This window comes from Miscanthus floridulus, chromosome 2, assembly GCF_019320115.1.
Source record: "Miscanthus floridulus cultivar M001 chromosome 2, ASM1932011v1, whole genome shotgun sequence".
NCBI lineage: Eukaryota > Viridiplantae > Streptophyta > Magnoliopsida > Poales > Poaceae > Miscanthus > Miscanthus floridulus.
In genome coordinates this window covers 157,510-177,696 of record NC_089581.1, presented here as the reverse complement: position 1 = coordinate 177,696, position 20,187 = coordinate 157,510, and the positions used below count along the sequence as shown (strand labels likewise).

The 20,187-nt window shown below is 47.5% G+C and overlaps 2 protein-coding genes across 2 annotated transcripts; both read left to right on the top strand.

Moving 5' to 3' along the window:
• The first annotated feature begins 7,149 nt into the window (after positions 1-7,149).
• On the top strand, positions 7,150-8,026 carry LOC136537551 (uncharacterized). The gene has a single exon (XM_066529484.1). It carries the CDS (start codon positions 7,255-7,257, stop codon positions 7,879-7,881), a length of 627 nt encoding a protein of 208 aa, XP_066385581.1. The 5' UTR covers positions 7,150-7,254; the 3' UTR covers positions 7,882-8,026.
• Positions 8,027-14,751: 6,725 nt separating this feature from the next.
• Positions 14,752-16,770, top strand: LOC136537550 (cell number regulator 7-like). The gene is made up of 2 exons (XM_066529483.1): positions 14,752-15,018; positions 16,339-16,770. The coding sequence occupies exons 1-2, from the start codon at positions 14,847-14,849 to the stop codon at positions 16,701-16,703; spliced, it is 537 nt and encodes a 178-aa protein (XP_066385580.1). The 5' UTR covers positions 14,752-14,846; the 3' UTR covers positions 16,704-16,770.
• Positions 16,771-20,187: the final 3,417 nt, after the last annotated feature.

Below are 20,187 nucleotides of genomic sequence, written 5' to 3'. Positions count from 1 at the left end.
TTCAATCCTTATGGAATGGGTTCTTCACCATACACATGTTGGCCCGTATTCGTCATCCCTCTCAACCTCCCACCTGGCGTTGCCTTTCAATGGCAAAATATTTTCTTGTCACTTATAATTCCAGGACACCCGGGGGCTAATATGAGTGTGTACATGGAGCCTTTGATAGACGATTTGGTCCGTGCATGGGACGAAGGGGTAGTGACATACGACCGATTCACAAAGACAAACTTCAGAATGCATATTTGGTACCATTATTCCATGCATGACTTCATGGCTTATGGGTTATTTTGTGGCTGGTGTGTTCACACGAAGATGCCATGCCCGATATGCAAGTCAGCTGTGGAGTTCTTTCGGTTGGAGAAGGGGGGCAAGTTTTCTTCGTTTGACAAACATCGACAATTCCTCCCTCTTGACCACCCATTCAGGAGAGACAAGAAGAACTTTCGAAAAGGTGTCACAGTGGAAGACTCTGCACCAGAAATGATGACAGGTGCCCAGGTTCTTGAGATGTTAGATGGTCTTGTGGTCGACAATGAAAAGGGGGGCTTCGTGGGATATGGAAAAGAGCATGCCTGGACACACAAGTCGTGCTTGTGGAAGCTTCCTTACTTTAAGGACCTCCTTCTTCCACATAACATTGATGTAATGCACACTGAAAAGAATTTCGCCGAGGCGGTCCTTCACACAATCATGGACTGGGAAAAGTCAAAGGACAATGTCAAGGCTAGATTGGATCAAGCAACGCTGTGCGATAGACCGAAGCTAAACATGTTGCCTCCCTTACGCGGGAAGTCATAGAAGAAGCCTAAGGCCGACTTCGTCCTAACAAGGGCCCAAAAGAAAGAAGTTCTTCAATGGTTCCAATCGTTGATGTTCCCTGACGGGTATGCAGCGAATTGGAGGAGGGGTGTGAACTTAAGTACCATGCGAATCACAGGGCTGAAGAGTCATGATTACCACATATGGATTGAGCGCCTTCTTCCGGTGATGGTTCGTGGCTATTTCCCTGATCACATCTGGCGAGTGATGGCAGAGTTGAGCATGTTCTTCCGCAAGCTATGTGCTAAGGAGATATCTCGGACCGAGATTGAAGAAATGGAAAGAATGGCCCCGGTGTTGCTCTGCAAGTTGGAGAAGATCTTTCCCCCCGGCTTCTTCAATCCGATGCAACATTTGCTCTTGCACCTACCATATGAGGCAAAAATGGTGCTCTGCAACATTTGCTCTGTGCATGCCCGTTGGTGCTATCCAATTGAGCGATGCCTAAAGGTTCTTAGAACAAAATGCAAAAATAAATGCAAAATTGAAGCTTCGTGTGCAGAGGCATCCATTGTGGAGGAGGTGTCATACTTCACAACAAGATACTATGCCGACAACCTTCCTAACGTGCATAATCCACCCCCTCGTTACAATACTGCCGACAATCAGTCGACCCTCAGCCTTTTCTGAGGGCAACTCGGAAGTGCAAGTGAACCTACCTTGAAGATGTTGAGCCTAGAAGAGTGGCGCTCTATCCAGCTGTATGTGTTGCGGAACCTTGAAGAGGTTGGCCCGTACATTGCGTAAGTTTTACACAAACTTGTTTCTTTTCTTGTCAGTATTTCGCATGCACCCATCCAACCCTCTTGTTAACGGCCGTTACAGCAAATTTGTTCTCCTCTACCATCGTCTATCACGGAGGGAACCCACCGAAGCGGAAGTTGAAACCCTTCTAAGACATGGCGCGGGAGAACGAAATCCCACTTTTATTTGTTGGTTCAAGGAGGAGGTACTGTTCAATTTCATTTGTTGTTTGTACTTAACTCTCAACTTGACAAATATATAATGAATCATCCTACTTGAACTAGCAGGCCAAAACTGACATGTCTATGAGTGCCGAGTTGAGGCAAGTTGCCAATGGATTTGAATTTAGGGTCAAGTCATTCTCTGTGTACGATGTCAATGGATATCGCTTTCACACAACTCGGCATGAGCAGGGTCGGCCGAATCGAAGAACCACAAATACCGGTGTTTTCACGCCAGGCACAGATGGGTTGGACTACTATGGAATAATTGAAGAAATATACAAACTCAAGTTTCCTGGTTGTGTACCTCTTCATCCTGTCATATTCAAATGCCATTGGTTTGATCCCAAAGAAGTGATAAAGACCCCTGAGCTTGGGTTAGTCGAAGTTCTAAAGTCATCCGTCTTGTTAGGAGATGACGTGTACATTGTGGCCCAACAGGCCACGCAAGTTTATTATCTCTCATACCCGTGCCAAACCAAAGACCGTCTTAAGGCGTATGATGTTGTGTACAAGGTATCGCCGCATGGTAAAGTACCCGTCCCAAACGATGATGATTATAACATCGACGCAAACACATATGACGGAGAGTTCTTTCAAGAAGAAGGATTAGAAGGGAGTTTTGAGATTGTCTTAGATGTAGATCTCGCAATGGAAGTAGACAATGATACGATCATTGTTGATGGGGATGATGGAGAGGAGGTTCACAACGCGAAGGACTTGTTATTACTTGAGCAACACCATTCAGGCAGTGTCGCTAGTGATGAGACTTTGAGAGACGATCATAATTACGTCGACAATAGCGATGATGAGATTTTTGGCCCACCTATCGATGATCTTGATGATTATTTCTAGTACATGTAAGATCTGTAGTACTTATGGCAATTTTATACATGTATGATACATTTACTTATTTTGCATCTCTTTTATACATGTATGATATATTTACTTATTTTGCATCTCTTTTATACATGTATGATACATTTACTTATTTTGCATCTCTTTTATACATGTATGATACATTTACTTTTGTATATGCGTACTGATAGTTTATTCCTTTTGTTGCAGGTGATTGATGGTGGGCGGTGGAATCAGGAAGCTTAGGTCGGTTATGACCTTACTGGCTGGTGGCGAGGGGTCTAGCCAAGGTGGAGGAGGAGGGCGTGCACAGACTGAGGGTGGAGGGCGTGCCCAGGGAGGAGGAGGAGGACGACGACGAGGGCGTGCCCAGGGAGGTGGAGCCCAGGGTGGAGGAGGAGGACGGCGACGACGAGGGCGTCGAGAGCCGACACCTCCTCCACAGGACGACGACCACGAGTTCATAGCGGCCATGGAGGTGGATGAGGAGGAGGAGGAGACCAGGGAGGAGATAGCGGAGGCGGTGGAGGAGGCACGGAGGGAGGATGCTTCCGAGCGGGTTGAGCACGAGGAGGATGCCGACTTGGTGGCAGAGGAAAATGGGGTGCCTACGGTTTGGCTGCGAGGGTCGTCGCGCCTCCCAGACTTACCCATACAGAGACGGCCAGTGATTCGACCATCCGAAACTAAGTAAGTAATTTTTGCATGTTAACACTAATTCACAGGTTTTTAAGTTATAATAGAAACTAATATTCAATCTCAATAACTTTGTGCAGGGATTGGGAAATGGTGATCCCAGGGAGTCACTCTCGCCGAGTAAACGTGATCCTGGGTCTTCTGTGCAGGGCAAACTACCCCGAGATGGTGAGGATCGATGGTGTTGTGCAGCCCGCCATGAAGTGGTCCCACTGGCACGCCGCCAGCGATCAGACTGATCGAGCTGGCAGGTGTTATAACAGCAAGGCCGACCGGGTGATGAAAGAGCTGTGGGTACGTGTTCATCGCACTATGCTGATAATAACATCACATTAATTGTATATTACTGACTGTATTTGCTTGTAGGATTACTACACCTTGGCGGAGGGAGTACGTAGGGAGGACGCGGATGACGTGGTGAACAGAGTCTGTGTTCACCGAGTGCAGGACCTCTTCTACGAGACAAAGCTCCTATGCAGAAGAATTTACCATGCCCGTAGAGGAAACAGAGTCACCAGAGCGCAGGCAGTGCACCTGCCCCTGACTAAGGAGCAATACTTGACGGTAAACATGAGATTACATCGTCTGTGATTAATTGCACTGAAATTGATTTATGATTTGTCATGTGCTCGTGTACGTGCAGGTGCCTCCTGCTTGGTGTGCGGGGATGGACAACTGCTGGGAGGCCATTGTGGACACGTGGTTGAGTGAGGAGTATGAGCAATATCACGCCGTACGCTCACGTTGCCGTGCGATGATGCAGGGTTCCTCGCACAAACAAGGGCCCACTACCCTTAAGGAATATGCAGCCAGATATGTACGCGGATTTCATTTCGTTGTTGCTATGCTAACTTCTGAATGCATAATATCTTATTGTTGTGCTTCTTCCTGCAGACGCGGTTCCACCCCGACCAGGAGTGCGCCTCGTTCAAGGCATATGCCTTGGCACACAAGGGCAAGGCAAAGGACCCCGACCTCGTCTACAACCCGGAGGACCCGCCCGAGGCATACAGTAACCTGAGCGTGCACAGTCGCCTCAGCGAGTACACGGCGATGGCGAGAGAGATCCATGGGCCAGAATTTGATCCGAGCACCGCTGACCTCGAGGGTGACATCGTCATGAGGTTGGGACCAGGTAAGCCACACGGGAGGTACTATATGGGCAACAGCACCATAGACACGGCCAACACTCAGACACTCGCCCAGATTAGAGCCCGGAGCACGAGTTCGAGCCCGGCCATACGCCCACGCTCACAGCCCTAGGTGGTAGCACTCCAGGTTAGTTCTGTTGCATTCGTTGTCCATTCATTTTCTACCCGTTCTTTATTTGCATTCTAACTATGTGATAAATAATTGTAGGCCCAGATTGAAGCCCTGCAGGAGTCACAGCAGGCCTCACAGAGCCAGTTTCAGGCCCTCCAGCTATCGCACCAGGCTGAGTTGGCACAGGAGAGGGCGCGAGTGCAGGCCCAGCTTGAGGCCTTCCAGCAGTCGCAGAAGGCCTGGTACGAGTACATGGCCAGCTTTTCTCAGAGCATGGGCCAGCCTCCACCGCCTCCGCCGCCGCCGATGATACCGTTGGTGCCTCCACCTCCGCGCGACGGCACTCCTGTGAGTCACTCTTCATCTTGAAAGGCTTTTTTAGTTCAGATTGTGCTACAGTCAACACTATCATGTTAGAACCTAGAAGAGAGTAGGATACATACATGTATAAGTTAGATTATTTGTAATATTGTTCAGACCTTGAAAGGCATCATGTTAGGTTCTACATGAGTACATAGGTGTTTGCCCAATTCATGTTCAGTCTACTCGACCATGTGTGACGATATCTTGCACATAGAGGAGAACTAAACAGCAACTAACTTGATATGTGTTATCTATTATATGCCTATATATTGATGTCACTGTTAACTGGTCTTTCGAAGGAATATTTGAATTTGGCATACTACCTTATGATTAATTGACAAATATGTTTATTTTCTTTTGCTCCCTCATTCCAGGGACCTTCTACAGCTGGATCGAACAACGATCAAGACTTGGACTTGTCTCCGTTTCTCGGTAGGGCTCCGATCATGTGACAGGACCATGTTTCACTTGTTTGTATGTTGAACTTAGAAGTGGGTTGAACTTTGTGGACTTTGGACATGTTGATGGTGTTTGTGGACTTTGCATTGTGCTTGTGACATTTGTTGTAGCTATATGTTGGTTATAATGAGTGGATGTGACATTTGTGGACATATATGTGATATATATTGTCTATCTGTTGGTAACTGTGATATTCTGTTATAATTGTTGTTAATTGTGGCTGGATATGCACTGAAACAAACAAAAAAAATACTGTGGACAAGTTTTACCGAGTGTAACACTCGGTAATGGTGATGTTTACTGAGTGTTACACTCGGTAAAACAGAGAACAGAACCAAATTGGTTCTGATTCTGTTAATTTTGCTGAGTGTGCCATTTTTTATCGAGTGCCACGACCCCACTCGGATATATGTGCCATTTTTTACCGAGTGGAACACTCGGTAAATGAGTTCCATGTTTACCGAGTGTTACCGGTACACTCGATAAACTATATTAGGAAAAAAATATTTGTGGAATTGTTTTAATCATGAAAATGGTTATCTTTTTACCGAGTGCTATGTCTAACACTCGGTAAACGACGTCGTTAACGACAAGCTTGGGGACTGACGACCGTCACGTCGTAGTTGTTTACCGAGTGCCGGCGTAGCACTCGGTAAAATTTATTCTCCGAGTGCCCCGTTAGTTGACACTCGGTAAACTAACTTTACCGAGTCGTTGTTTACCGAGTCATGTTTACCGAGTGTGGCACTCGGTAAAAAATTTACCGAGTGTTTATCCATATTTGCCGAGTGTTTATCACACTCGGTAATTAATCAGTATCCCGTAGTGCTACATCTATCAATGTAATCACTCAGACACTCGTCATCTCATCTCATTGTATTCGCTACGCTTGTTTTTACTCATCCAGGATATAAGATTATACATAGCTCAATGAAGGCACAACCTAAACTTAGTTATAAATCATGTAACGACACATCATCAAATCTCCTTCCATGATATGCCCGATCAAAAGGCATTGTCTCGTGTGCCTCGAGGAGGGCTATATCAGGCAAATGCAACCGGACACCTAGCAAGAAAACAAGTAAAATCCATGAGCCACCAGCCCTCAAACTTGGGGGTGGTGGGGGGGGGGGGGGGGGGGGAGGAGGGGGTTGGCTCATGGATTTAGAGCATTCTAGGTGACATTGAGAGCCTAAGTTTAGAGAATCAAAATGCCTTTTTATAAGTTGAAGGACTGGGATCACGACACCTTTGCTAAGTTTGAAGACCACTCGTTAATTTTACTTGTAAAAAATATACCATTCGTGGGCAACACATTCTAGGTGTGGGTTTTTAGTTTTGGATATCGAGCGCAAACTCTCTCTCTCTCTCTCTCTCTCTCTAGAAGATATAGCTTCAATATTCACTGTTTCATTTTAACTCTATACAATATATGTGCCACGTCAAGAAAAACTGTGATGTTTAAATAAACGCATAATATAACACATTGGGAGTAGCCGCCGAGTACTAGCAAAATTACACGTCGGTCACACACGCCGCCCGCCCGTGCATGGAGGCAAGGCAACCGATGGAGCCGGCCGATGCCGATGCATTTTCAGATGCAGTTGGCTCGCAAAACGCTCCCGGCCGCAGGTGCGTAGGAGACGGTGGCGCGGCCTCCTCGGCGGCTCCATCCATGGAACCACCGCGCATATATACGTGTGCCCGCATGCCAGCCGTGCATTCTAGCTACTAGCTATTTCTTCTCGCCGCCCACCGGCCCGGTCGCCCCGAGAAGCAAGCGTCTCCGATCCGATCCATCGAGCGAGCTGCGAGCATATACACGGCGATGGAGGCGAGGTCGGCCATGAGCTGGTACTGCGGCTCCCTCCTGGCCGTGGTCATCGCGCTGTTCCTCTCCGTGTCCCTCGGCGTTCGCGCCGCGGGAGTCGGCGTCAGTGGCGGCGTGGACCTCAAGGCGTCGTGCGCCGCGACGCCGCACCCAAACGTGTGCCTGCGCGCGCTCCAGGCCGACCACAGCATCAAGGCCTCGGCGGCCACCCCGCGGGACCTTGCGGAGGCGGCACTCCGCGCGGCGTCGACCGCTGGCGGCGCGGTGGGCGACTACGCGCGGCACGAGTTGGACGTGGTCAAGGACAACCTCATGTGGCAGTGCCTGAACGAGTGCGCCGAGGACATCGAGGAGGCGCTGGACCACCTGGACGACACCGAGGGCGGCCTCGACGACGGCAAGCTCCGCGACGTGAAGCAGTTCCTGGACACGGCGGAGGAGGACACGTGGTCCTGCGACAAGTCCTGCAAGCACGCCCCAAACACGCCCATCAAGGCCGCGCTGCTAGCCAAGAACAGGGACTTCGAGGCGGTCATGCGCGTCGCGAACGCGCTCATCAAGCGCGCCACCGGCGGCGGCGACGCGCCGGCGCCCGCGCCGCCCGCGCCAAGATTCATCAATTGATTTTTATTATAGTGATTATTAATCCCATTGATTAATCCGCGCGCGCCATACACATCGATACCGTATTTGTTGTAGTATGTATATCCTTGCTGGTACCTTTATATGTCCTGTCATTGTAATCTGATTGCTACAGTATTTGTCTTCATATGTACGTAGTGCTTGATGTTCATCTAGTTCAATGTGTAGGAAATGATTATATAGAATTATTAATAAAAACATTAAGCTAGTGGTGATAATATCCCCACCTATATGAAAATAAATAAAACAATGACAGCTTCTCTGGGCCTGGGCCGGCCGAATAATTTTTGGCTACTTCACCTCATTTCTGGCTGGGCCAAGACCTCGGGAATGGTTGGGCTTGTTTGGGCTGCACACCTGGAATGCAGTGTGTCGGGGATACGGTGGTCCGTGCCGTCCGTACGCAGAGCCGCAGAAGCAGCACTACGTGGCGTGGATCAGGCTGGAAAGGGAGCGGCAGGTCGATTTTTTTTAACACTTTTTAAAACTAATTTTAAATCTAACACTGTTTTATTTTTTTTCTTCTAAAACTAACACTTTTGGCCGCGCCTATTTTCCTGACGCGGCGAAACATCTGTGTCGTGCCATGCATGGTGGCGCGGCGAGAGGGATGGCGTGGCGACGACCGGGGCGCTGACCGGTGACGTGGCAGGTTCTGCCGCGCCACCGATCTTGGCGCGGTAGTGTCGTGCCATCCCTAACGGCGCGGCAGTGTCGTGCCATCCATAACGGCGCGACAGTCCTAGGTAAATATCGCCCGTGAGCCGCTCTCCCACTGTCTGCCTACCCGCCGCCACGAACGTCGGCGCGCCACAGCCGCCAGCCGCCCACCGCGCCCGCACGCCGGCGTGCCACCCCTTCCGGCCGGCCGCCGCGCCCTCCGGTCACGCACATAGATATTTATAAAATTCAGCTAGCTTTTGTAAAATTCATATAGGTATTTGTTATGGATATCAACAGTCTCATGTGCAATGAATTATGCGTGTATGTTTCGTTAAATTTCTTTTATAAAATATATTCATCATCTTTTGTTTTAGAGTTGGCAAAGAAGCTTCTAGTATATATATTATTATCGTGGGGTTATGGTTATCTTTCTATATTATCTGTATCTATTTTTTATTTTAAAGTTAGCAAAGAAGCTTTTAGCATACTCAGCGGCACGAAACTATGGTTTTGTTTTCCTAAATTGTCCATAGATACGTTCACCCGCCCATACATACATTCATCCGTTTTCGTATAGCAGTTAGTAACAGAACCTCTAGCATACTCATTGGCGCGGTGCCATGAATAGCTTCTCGTATTATCCATATTCGTTTTCATTCTAAAGTTGGCAAAGAAGCTTTTAGCGTACTCGCTAGCGTGAAGCCGTGGCTTTAATTTGTCTTTTCAAGTTGGACGTAAATGCTTAAATGTGGGGAGCGAGTGGGGAAAGGCCGTCGCTTCTGGTGGATGGAAACGGGCTATCATGAGAGAAAAGAAAGGAAAGCTATATAGCAAATGCAGTTATGGCATCTCCTCAATTATAGATTGTGTAAATTATATACTTTAAATCAACAGTGCAATGAAAAAGAAAGGAAAGCTATATAGCAAATGCAGTTATGGCATCTTCTAGTTGTCTTGTGTCTGAACAGCCATACATAGAAGTTGCTTGTTTTCCTAGTGAAGTTGTTTAATATGTCTGTTAATGTTACTTTGAATATATATATGTGCTTTCATATTCTATTCGTATTGCATAACAAGTAGTTTAAATTTTGTAATGCTACATAATGTTAATTTAAATATTGTTAATTTAAATACTATAACCCTTTGTTTATCAATTTAGAATAGGATGGCCCCTCTCGCATAGCACCCGTTATACCCCTTTTTTGAAGTGGAGTACGACGACCCACACCGAGCACACTTCTTGACTGACACCGACGCAGAGGTGCCCTTGTCTTCTTTGAGGCCCCGCACGCATACCAGGGCGCACCAGTGGGACGAGCGTTACGTGCCGTACATACGGCGTGCCGGCTTCCTCGAGCTTGTCCGTGTTGTCAACTACGGTCTTTCGCCCCTTGATCCAGCACTACTTACTGTAGCTGTAGACAGGTGCAAGTGCCTTCATTGTATGTAAACATTCTTATAATAAATTTGAGGTAACTAACAGTCGTTCTATTCTTATAATAGGTGGAGGCCTAAGACCCACATATTCCACTTACCTTGCGGCGAGATGACCTTGACCATGCAGGACGTGAAGGCTATCTTTGGCCTTCGGTTGGGGGGACTTTCAGTGACAGATATAGTTGACAACGATCACTGGAGGGAGCTGGTGGCTCAGTTCACTGGCTTTCTTCCATCGGACGATGAGGTTTCCAAAAAAAATAAGTGAGCAATTCAAGCCTATTTAATACTTGCATTGCTTTCCTGCAGTCATCGAGTCTTATTTTCTTTGGTGAATTTCAGAAAAAGTTCCGGTGTTTCGTGGTCGTGGATCACAGAACGCTTTGATTACTTGGATTACTTGGACCCATAGGCGGATGAGGCTCAGATCGACAGGTTCGCTAGAGTGTGGCTCTGGCACTTTCTTGGTGCTTTCCTATTCCCAGACGCCTCAGGCAACACCATCAGCTGTATCTTTCTTGACATACTACGCCAGCCGTGGGATAACATAGCGGTGTACAGCTGGGGCAGCGCAATCCTGGCTTGGATGTATCGACAACCATGCGTTGTCTGCCGTCACACCTCAGGGTATGCGAACCTTGGGGGTTGCTCCTACCTACTCTAGGTTTGGTGTTGGGAATGATGGCCCGTTGGGAGGTCCCTTGTTACTGGTTTCTCTGTAAGTACTTCGGTTCACTATATTCTTTGAGGTAGTTAGATATGATGAAATTATTAATGACTAATTCATTATCGTGTCAATACAGCATTGGAACGGGCAGGATACACTCCCTACAGCTCTGTATATCTGGACGCAAGCAGAGTTAGTTAGAGGGAATGCGAGACGCAAATACAGAGAGTACACGGACTGTCTTAACGTCCTGACATAGCACCAAGTTACGCTTTCTTTACTATCATACATGTGTCTTGTTCGATATACACTATATCACAACCTAACTCAATTACGAAATATTCAGGTGCATTGGAGTCCTTAGGATGCTCCGGAGCTCCAGGACTATCTGAGTCCTATCACTAGGGATGAGTCAGACGTGTATCGCTGCAACGTCCCTCTTATTTTCTTCCACATGGTCGAGATTCACTTGCCCATCAGGGTTTGTAGGCAGTTTGAAAGAATGACAGGCTACCCACCACTGCTTTACTCCACCAACCAAGAATTGCACAGGCGCGTTATCGATTAATAACAAAGCTACAATTCAGAGGTGTGTATGATACAACTAACAATCATTTTGTTGCTGGTATGACCGTAGGAAGAGATATAAGACCAATGATTGGCGCATGACACACAACGCGTACATCCAGTTGTGGCAGACCAAGGACCGGCAGCCGGTCGATGCGGGTCCCCCACACGACCAGCACACCTTCTATGAGTACCTGCGGTGGTTTCATAGGTCTACGAGGACACATATCAAGCCCCCGTACACTGAGAAGCCGATTGACGAGGACGACGAGGAAGATATGATTGAAGATGTGTACGACGTTGCCACTAGGGACGACACATAACTACAGAGAGCCCCGCTTTAAAGATACGTGGTAAGATACTCGAATGATACAATTTGTTATCCATTTGGTATTAAGTATGTGTACTAAAACTGTCCAATCGCGTTTCTGTACCTAGGCGACACAATTATCAAGTCTGTCCAACAAAGCAGCGTTTCGGCTTCACGAGTCTAAAGGGCAGGGGTTAGGCATTCTCGAGGCTTTTGTGGAGCTAAACATAAACTTGTCCGTTCCGAAAATATTTCTTTAGTGTATATGCGTTTGGAAAATGCACTAACTTTAACGTCTATTTATGCAGAAGGTGAAGCGGAGCTGCAGGAAGCTAGCTCAGAAGTTGAGCTGCATGGACACTCCTTGGGTGGAACCCGATTACCCGGCGCGGTCGGGTGGCACATCTTCTGGCTCTTTGAGGACATCAGCCGGCTCTTCTCAGCCGATGATAGGTGCCGCTTCCGCAGTACGTATACCACCACATCATAGCGCTGGGAATGACCCTGCAAACGAGGACAAGGACGAGGACGACGACCCCCCGGGCTTCCGCATACAACACCACTAGTGGGACGATTGGCAGCAGGACGAGATTGGCATGTCTCGGCTAGGCGGTGTCTCGCTTGGTACCCAAGGAGCCTCATAGGTAGTAACAAAGGTAGTTTCTTTAAATACGTAGGCTCCATGAACTAACGATCATAAAGATTATAAGTAATCGTGCATATCATATACTTGCAGGGTACGAGCCATACGCACCGACAACGTGACCACACCAACGTTGGCTACACTTCCAATGTGTTGCCTACAAATCTGAAGAGACAGAGACGTCCGAGGGATCCTTACACTCCTGGAACTTAGTTGGTTATGTCGAACCTATGTCGAACGAATATTATCGTCCGAAACTTGCAGACATAGTTGGTTATATCGAACCAATGAAAATGTTATGTGGCAACTTGTCAACTTACGTACGGACTCTATTTATTTGCTGTATATTCGTTTCAATGTGTCGTGACACTTTTAGTTGTTCAGTTCTCGTTCAATTGCAATTGAGGCTGGTCGTCTTCTATCTGCGTCCAGGTCCTACCGCGCCATGGGCCTTGACGCGTCAGTGCCACACCGTGGGCTATGGCGCGTCAGTGCCGCGTCAAGATCGGTGGCGCGGCAGAACCTGCCACGTCACCGGTCAGCGCCCCGGTCGTCGTCACGTCATCCCCCTCGCCGCGCCATCATGCATGGCGCGGCACAGGTGTTTTGCCGCGCTAGAGAAATAGACATGGCAAAAAATATTAGTTTTGGAAAAAATAAAATAAAACAGTATTAGATTTAAAATTAGTTTAAAAATGTTAAAAATAAAATAAAAATCGCTAGGGAGGGATGGCGACATGGCGTGGCGTGGCGTGGCGGTCCCACATGTTGTAGCCGCCTCGTGGTGTTAGGCTTATCCAGGTCCTGTTCGACTTACCCCATATTCGGTTTGTTCGACTTATTTTTTCAGCCGTAACAGTGTTTTTCTCTCACAACAATTCAGCCGGAACAGTATTTTTCAGCGAGTTTCAGCCAAATTTTAGACCAGCGAATGGGGCCCAATGTCGAAGGAGGAATGGAAGCTGACACCGAGCGGGTTTTTGTATTGAAGAAGCTGCTACACTTGCACCGTTGTACGCCTGCGGCCTGCATAAATGCCTAGCTAATGCACCACCTAATTAACTGTCGGTGTATTAGATATCGTTCGCTGGTCTAAAACTTGGCTGAAACTGGCTGAAAACACTGTTCTCGTTGAATTGTTGTGAGAGAAAAATATTGTTCCGGCTGAAAAAAGAAGTCGAACAGGGCCTTAGTATAACTCAAATTGCATTGTGTCCACTAATTAGCTGCAAGTCAATGGTTCCATGAGGTCGAGAAGTAAGGTGTGCTATGCTCTCATCTTGTTCTTTACGAGGGTCACAAATATATCTTTTTCTTAGAGAGATTCTCAGAATCGTCAATCAAAACTAAAAAAAATATGTTGCCATCACCTCGCTGGCATTATTAATTGGGGGAAAAGGACTATAATAAGCGTGTGTTTGGTTATGAATAAATATATTATTTGCCGTCATCTCGCTTGCATTGTATTACGGGGAAAAAAGGACTATGATCCTGTGTGTGTCTTGGTTATATATATATATATATATATATATATATATATATATATATATATATATATATATACACACACGAGTAGTTATTCTCATGTGTATATCTCTAGATTTAGGTTGTATATGGCCCGACGAAGTGTATGTAGATGGAGTATATCATCATACTAGACCATCTAGGGTACTATGTATGACAAGTATGTATGTATACTTAGAGTATATGATTATACTTATTTTATATGCTACTATCGTAGTATTATAAAATATATTAAAAAATGTGTTCTTTTGAAAAAAAAAATCACATAGTAAAGATCTGGAGTATCTTAATATTAGTATGTCAACATACTCAAATTGATAAATGAGTATATACATATACGCAACGTGATTTATTTATTATAGGAGTAACTACTCCCAAAATTATATAAAATGCACCCTATATAGTATATATATATAACAGAGAAAATATGTGCAGAGTAGAGCCATTGACTGACCCGGACCAATGGAATGGAAGAGATAACTAGCCTACTGTTGCTCAAGACTCAAGTGGTGGGAGGAGGCCAAACGTTGGCGGGGACCCACACCAATGCAATGCAACTGCCGGCGAGCACATGTGCATGCCCTTGCCCTGCAACCGGTGGCGTAGCTAGGATTTAGAGCAATTGTGATCCATTTTAGATGTAAAATTAAATTATAGAGTGATTTATATATAGTTTTCATGATTTTAGAAAGATTATCTACTATAATTTAACCTTTAATAAATTTTAGTTTGGTCATGAACCACGTGTCCACCTAGCTAGCCGCCTATACCTGCGTGCGCTGCAGAATGCAACAGTCTCTCCCAGCGCGTCGAACCTCGAACGGGAAAGGCCCCGCCCGGCGCCCGCGCACGCGGTCGCCGTCGACGCTGCCAAGTCGGTCAACGAAACCAGCCGGGTCGGCGGGGCCAGGTCGCCTGTCGCGACACGTCTTAGGATTGGACCGAGCCCTGATCCACCATGCCAGCTGCTCCTATGTAAAGAGCACCCGCTGGGATCTCGGCTCGCTCATTCGTTCACGGCAAATTAAGCGAACGCCGAGGCAGACGCAACCAGCAGCAGCTTGCATTGGCACGGACGACGGATCGAGAGCCGAGGCGCACTGCTGTGTAACAAGTGAAGGGAATAAGAAGCAAGAATGTATCCGGCCAAGCCCACCGCTACCGCCGCTAGCGAGCTGGCCGCCGGGATGGCGCCGCCGGTGACCGGCATCCCCATCAGCAGCCCCATCCACGTCGCCGGCGCCGGCGCGGTCGCGGCCAGCCAGTGGTCCTCCGGCCTCTGCGCCTGCTTCGACGACTGCGGCCTCTGTAAGCACCGTCCCATCCCATCCACCACGGCCCTAGTTAGGGGCGGATCCAAAGAGGCCTGCAGCCCCTTAGAGAACGTGATTTCTTTATTAGATTAAGGTTACTTAGCCTCGAAACATTATTAATCTCTAGCTCTAACTCTAAATCTTTATTATTTGGGTGAAGTACACTTTACAACCCTCAACTCGCGCCGAAGTTCGATTTTCAACCTTCAGCTATGAAACCGGTCAAGAAACACCCTCCAACTATCAAAACCGGACAAATTTGGTCATCGACCGGTTTCAAAAGCGGTTTTCTATTTTCGGGAGGCGCCGAAATTTTAAATTATTTTTTTGAGCATCTTAACGTCCTTAAATGAAAAAACCCAAAACTATAAAGTTGTAGATCTCGTTGAGAGCTACAACTTTGGTATAAAAAGTATTTTCATTTAACTCCATACAAATAATATATTAGTGCTCTAATGCGGCAAGCGCTAGTAGGCGATTATTATGGTGTTGAAATTTTATATTATTTTTTCGAGCATCTTACTGTCCTCAAATGAAAAAAAATTAAAACTATAAAGTTGTAGATCTCATCGAGGTCTACAATTTATATATAAAAATTATCTTCATCCGACATCGTATTGAAGGGTTTTCTATTTTTTGAAATTTGAGTCTCGTCACGCGACAAAACAATACTGTGACGTGACGAGACTCAAGTTTTAAAAAATAGAAAACCCTTCAATACGATTTCGGATGCAGATAATTTTTATATGTAAAGTGTAGACCTCGATGAAATCTATAACTTTATAGTTTTAATTTTTTTTCATTTGAGGACAGTAAGATGCTCGAAAAAATAATATAAAATTTTAGCACCATAATAATCGTCTACTAGCGCTTGCCGCATTAGAGCACTAATATATTATTTGTATGAAGTTAAATGAAAATACTTTTTATACCAAAGTTGTAGCTCTCAATGAGATCTACAATTTTGTAGTTTTGGGTTTTTTCATTTGAGGACGTTAAGATACCCAAAAAATAATAATTTAAAATTTCGGCGCCTCCCGAAAATAGAAAACTGCTTTTGAAACCGGCCGAGGACCAAATTTGTCTGGTTTTAATAGTTGGAGGGTGTTTCTTGACCGGTTTCATAGTTGAAGGTTGAAAATCGAACTTCGCCGTGATTTGAGGGTTGTAAAGTGTACTTTACCCTTATTATTTAGCTCTATTTTTGTTCTCATACTGCATGCGCCACTGCTAGCACGCACCTAGTAGCTAGCTTCTCTTCTCTTCGTGCAACCAAGCTAACCGTTGCCTGCATGCACGCAACGCAAACGAACAGGCTGCCTGACGTGCTGGTGCCCGTGCATCACGTTCGGGCGGATCGCGGAGATCGTGGACCGCGGCGCGACGTCGTGCGGCGCCGCGGGGGCGATCTACACGCTGCTGGCCTGCTTCACGGGCTGCCAGTGGATCTACTCCTGCACGTACCGCTCCAAGATGCGCGCGCAGCTCGGCCTCCCCGACGTCGGCTGCTGCGACTGCTGCGTCCACTTCTGCTGCGAGCCATGCGCGCTCTGCCAGCAGTACAGAGAGCTCAAGGCCCGCGGCTTCGACCCCGAGCTCGGTTGGGACGTCAACGCACAGAAGGCGGCGTTGGCCACCGCCGGCATGTACCCGCCGGCGGCGCAGGGGATGGCCCGCTAAGCTACCTGCCTCTTCGCGCGAGCGATCCGCCCGGCCGGCCTGCCGGCCGGCCCAGCTCCATCGGTAAACTCTCTCGTAGTCTCGTGTCAGTCAGATCATCGCGTACGTACGTGTATCGTATGGTGACGTGTATTCGTGATGTAATGTCAGGACTGGTACACAAAGATTGTCTATGTGTTCCAAGAGTATACGGACTGTACGTTTGAATCTTTTTTTAAAGTAAAATGCACGAGAGGTTCATTAATTTTTTAGGAGATGTCATATAGGTCCATCAACTATTAAACTGTATTTTTATATCCTAAACTTTTTAAGTGGTTCACCGGAGATCCATATCCCTTCGTTTATGTTTGTATTTTATAGAAGCCACCCTCTATTTCTTTTTTCTTTACACACTTACCCCTCTCTGTCTTCCGGCTAGAGTATTGAGAGCACAGGGAGCATGCACGGTGGCGTGCAGCCACACACCCGCCTGGGGAGCACAGCGAGCACGTGGGGTCGATGGCAAGGCAGGTCCCAACACACGATACCTCCCTCACCGGCGCCGCTAGCTGCAACTCTGCCACCGATCGTACACACGGGAGCATGCATGACGTGGGTTCTAGTGTTGCGCTTGTCAATGGATGAACACACATGACCATGCATGACGACGTGAGTTCTAGAGTTGCGCGTTCATCATTGGATTTGTGCCACTCAGCTGCCACCGCCTGATCTTGGACCTGCTACGGTGGCCTGCGACGGGCACCGCTGCACGCGCGTGGGGTCGTACCTCGGCGCCAGCCCGCACGCGCCTGGCGTCGCCTGTGCCTCCAGCGACGCCCTGTGCCGCGCCGCTGGGCTGCCAGGCCGCCTCGGCGGCGGACGACGACAACGACAGCCGATGCCGCGACGACGACGATACGGCCGTGTAGCTAGGCACGAACAACGGGTGGTCTGCCGCGGGCTTATCGTCCGCGCAATCGTCGTGCTGCTACTGCTGCCTGGACGGCACATAGGCGTAGCGGTACGGGCTAGGCCGCGTGGTGGCGAACGGGAAGTCGTCGTGCCAGCCGTTGTACGTGTGCGCACTGCCGTCCACTGCCGGATTCAGCTTTTTTGTCGAGTGTCTCAGGCACTCGGTAAAGGCTGATATATATATATACACTCGGCAAAGCGTTTACACTCGGCAAAGGGCGCTCTATAAACAGTTTATCGGCAAAAATCTCTTTACCGAGTGCACTTTATCGGACACTCGATAAAGCCTTTGTCGAGTGCTAATCTGACACTCGACAAAGAAAAGTCGCCGTGACGGCGAGCGCCACCGTGATGGTGGCTTTGCCGAGTGTCAAGGTCAAGCACTCGGCAAAGGTCGTCGCTTTGCCGAGCGCCGTTGACTCAGACACTCGACAAAGGTGGTCGCTGTTCCGAGTGCCACCGGCAAGACACTCGGCAACCGAGTGCCTTTCACGTGGCACTCGGCAAATATGTGATTTTTGCCGAGTGCAATGGCCTTTGCACTCGACAAAGCATGTTCCCAGGTAGTCACTTTGCTGAGTGTCATGGCCATTGCACTCGGCAAAGTGACTGAAAACAATATTTTTTATTTGTTTTTTATATCTCATCCAAACAAACAGAAGATATATATAACAAACATCACCAACATCACATATATATCATCAACAACATAGATATATCACCAACACCACATATATATCACAAACGTCACATATATATCACAAACGTCACATGTCTCACAATATAACACAAATAAGTTCACAAGTAATCCAAGTGCTCCATTATCTACAACCACAATTACAAATAAAAGTACCATTAACAACCACAAGTATCATCATCAAGATGGACAATGAGACTGATTTGGTGAAGGATTCACTGAAGCATGAGGATCGTTCGATACCGCCGATTGATTCTGCACAAAGGAGAAGAAATTGCATGTGTGAGACAAAATAAATATATACCATACATGAATAAAACTTTCATACTCCACTAGGTTTGACCGTAAGCATGAACATACAAACTAAAACATTTATACTCACAGGAGTAGAATAGTGAGGAGGTGGAGGTGGAGCAAATAGCGAAGGTGGCGGAACTACACCCGTAGCGGTGCCAAGACTTTGCATGTACTGAAGAATGTCCGCCATCCTCCGCTGCTCGGCCTCCACCCTATCCATCTTCGCCTGCATCTGCTCCTGTATCCTCCTCTCTTGTTCCAACTGGGCCTATAATATATTCACCCTAATGTTACAATAATACAAAGAAAAGGTACGAAAAAACCAATGAACGACGAATAAACCAGGAATAACCTCGAGTGCCTCCATCCATTGGTGTGAAGTGTTCTGCCGAGGTCGTATGGCCAGGCTCGTGCTCGTGCTTCTTGCTCGAATCTAGGAGAGACTAGGAGTAGCGTCCGAGTCGATTGCGCCGTCGCCAATCTAGTATCGCCCATGCTTCTTGCCTCCATCCACCCTCATGACGACTTCTCCATCAAGGTCCTCAGTGCTCGGATCGTACTCTGGGCCATGGACCTCCCTTGCCATCGATGTGTACTCACTGAGGCAGTTGTGGACGGTCGCATTGCTGTACGCCTCGGGCCCATCCTTCGGGTTGTAGTCGACGTCGGACGTCGCCTTGCCCTTGTGGGCCATAGCAAATGCCTTGAAAATGGAGCAAGGCTGGCCACCATGTGACGCTAACTGCGAGAAAAACAATAAGATGATTAGAAATCATGTAGAATTGAGAGTTAGAATAAATAAATGAATTCACGTACCCATGTTTCTACGTATCCGCTGAGGCTGCGACTGTCTTGATGGTGTGCTACACCTGGCATCATCAAACGCCGCTCCCGACACAAGTTGTGCGTCTCCTCCCACTCGCGTGAGCACCACTTGTCCACCATATGTACCCAGCACTAGGGATGCGCGGCGCACCAATAAGGAATCATCTATAGGTCATCAAGTACATAACATATCAGAAGATAAAATTAAGCCTACTTAATCTCAAAAGAAATTAGTATTAATGTTCTGTATTTACCTACAGGTACTGGTCCTAGGTCAGCGTCATGGTTCTTGCGTCTCTTTTGGTGACCTTCATTCCAAGGACGGTTCCATGGTAAGTTACGACAGTCTGGATGCGCGCCTCGTAATACATGTCCACGACTAGTTTTTTACAGCATTTGGTAGCCACCGCATCCGCCCTGGCCTCATGTCTGTCCTAGCATCTAAAGAAATCCTGCATACAAACACGATGTATCCATTCATTATTTCAAGAACGTCTAATGAATGCGATGTATTGAGCAATGTAGTGCGAGGAAGACTTACCCACAGCTCTTGCTTCACCCGCTCCACCTTGTTGTTGAATACCCTGCGGTCCCGATCTACAGCATCGGGGGCGACGGCGTAGTGGTCAAACGAGTAGACCAGCCCCGTCACTCCGGCGTACTCAACTAGATCAGGGAAGTGCCCCTTGCATAGAAGACCGAGGATGCCATTGA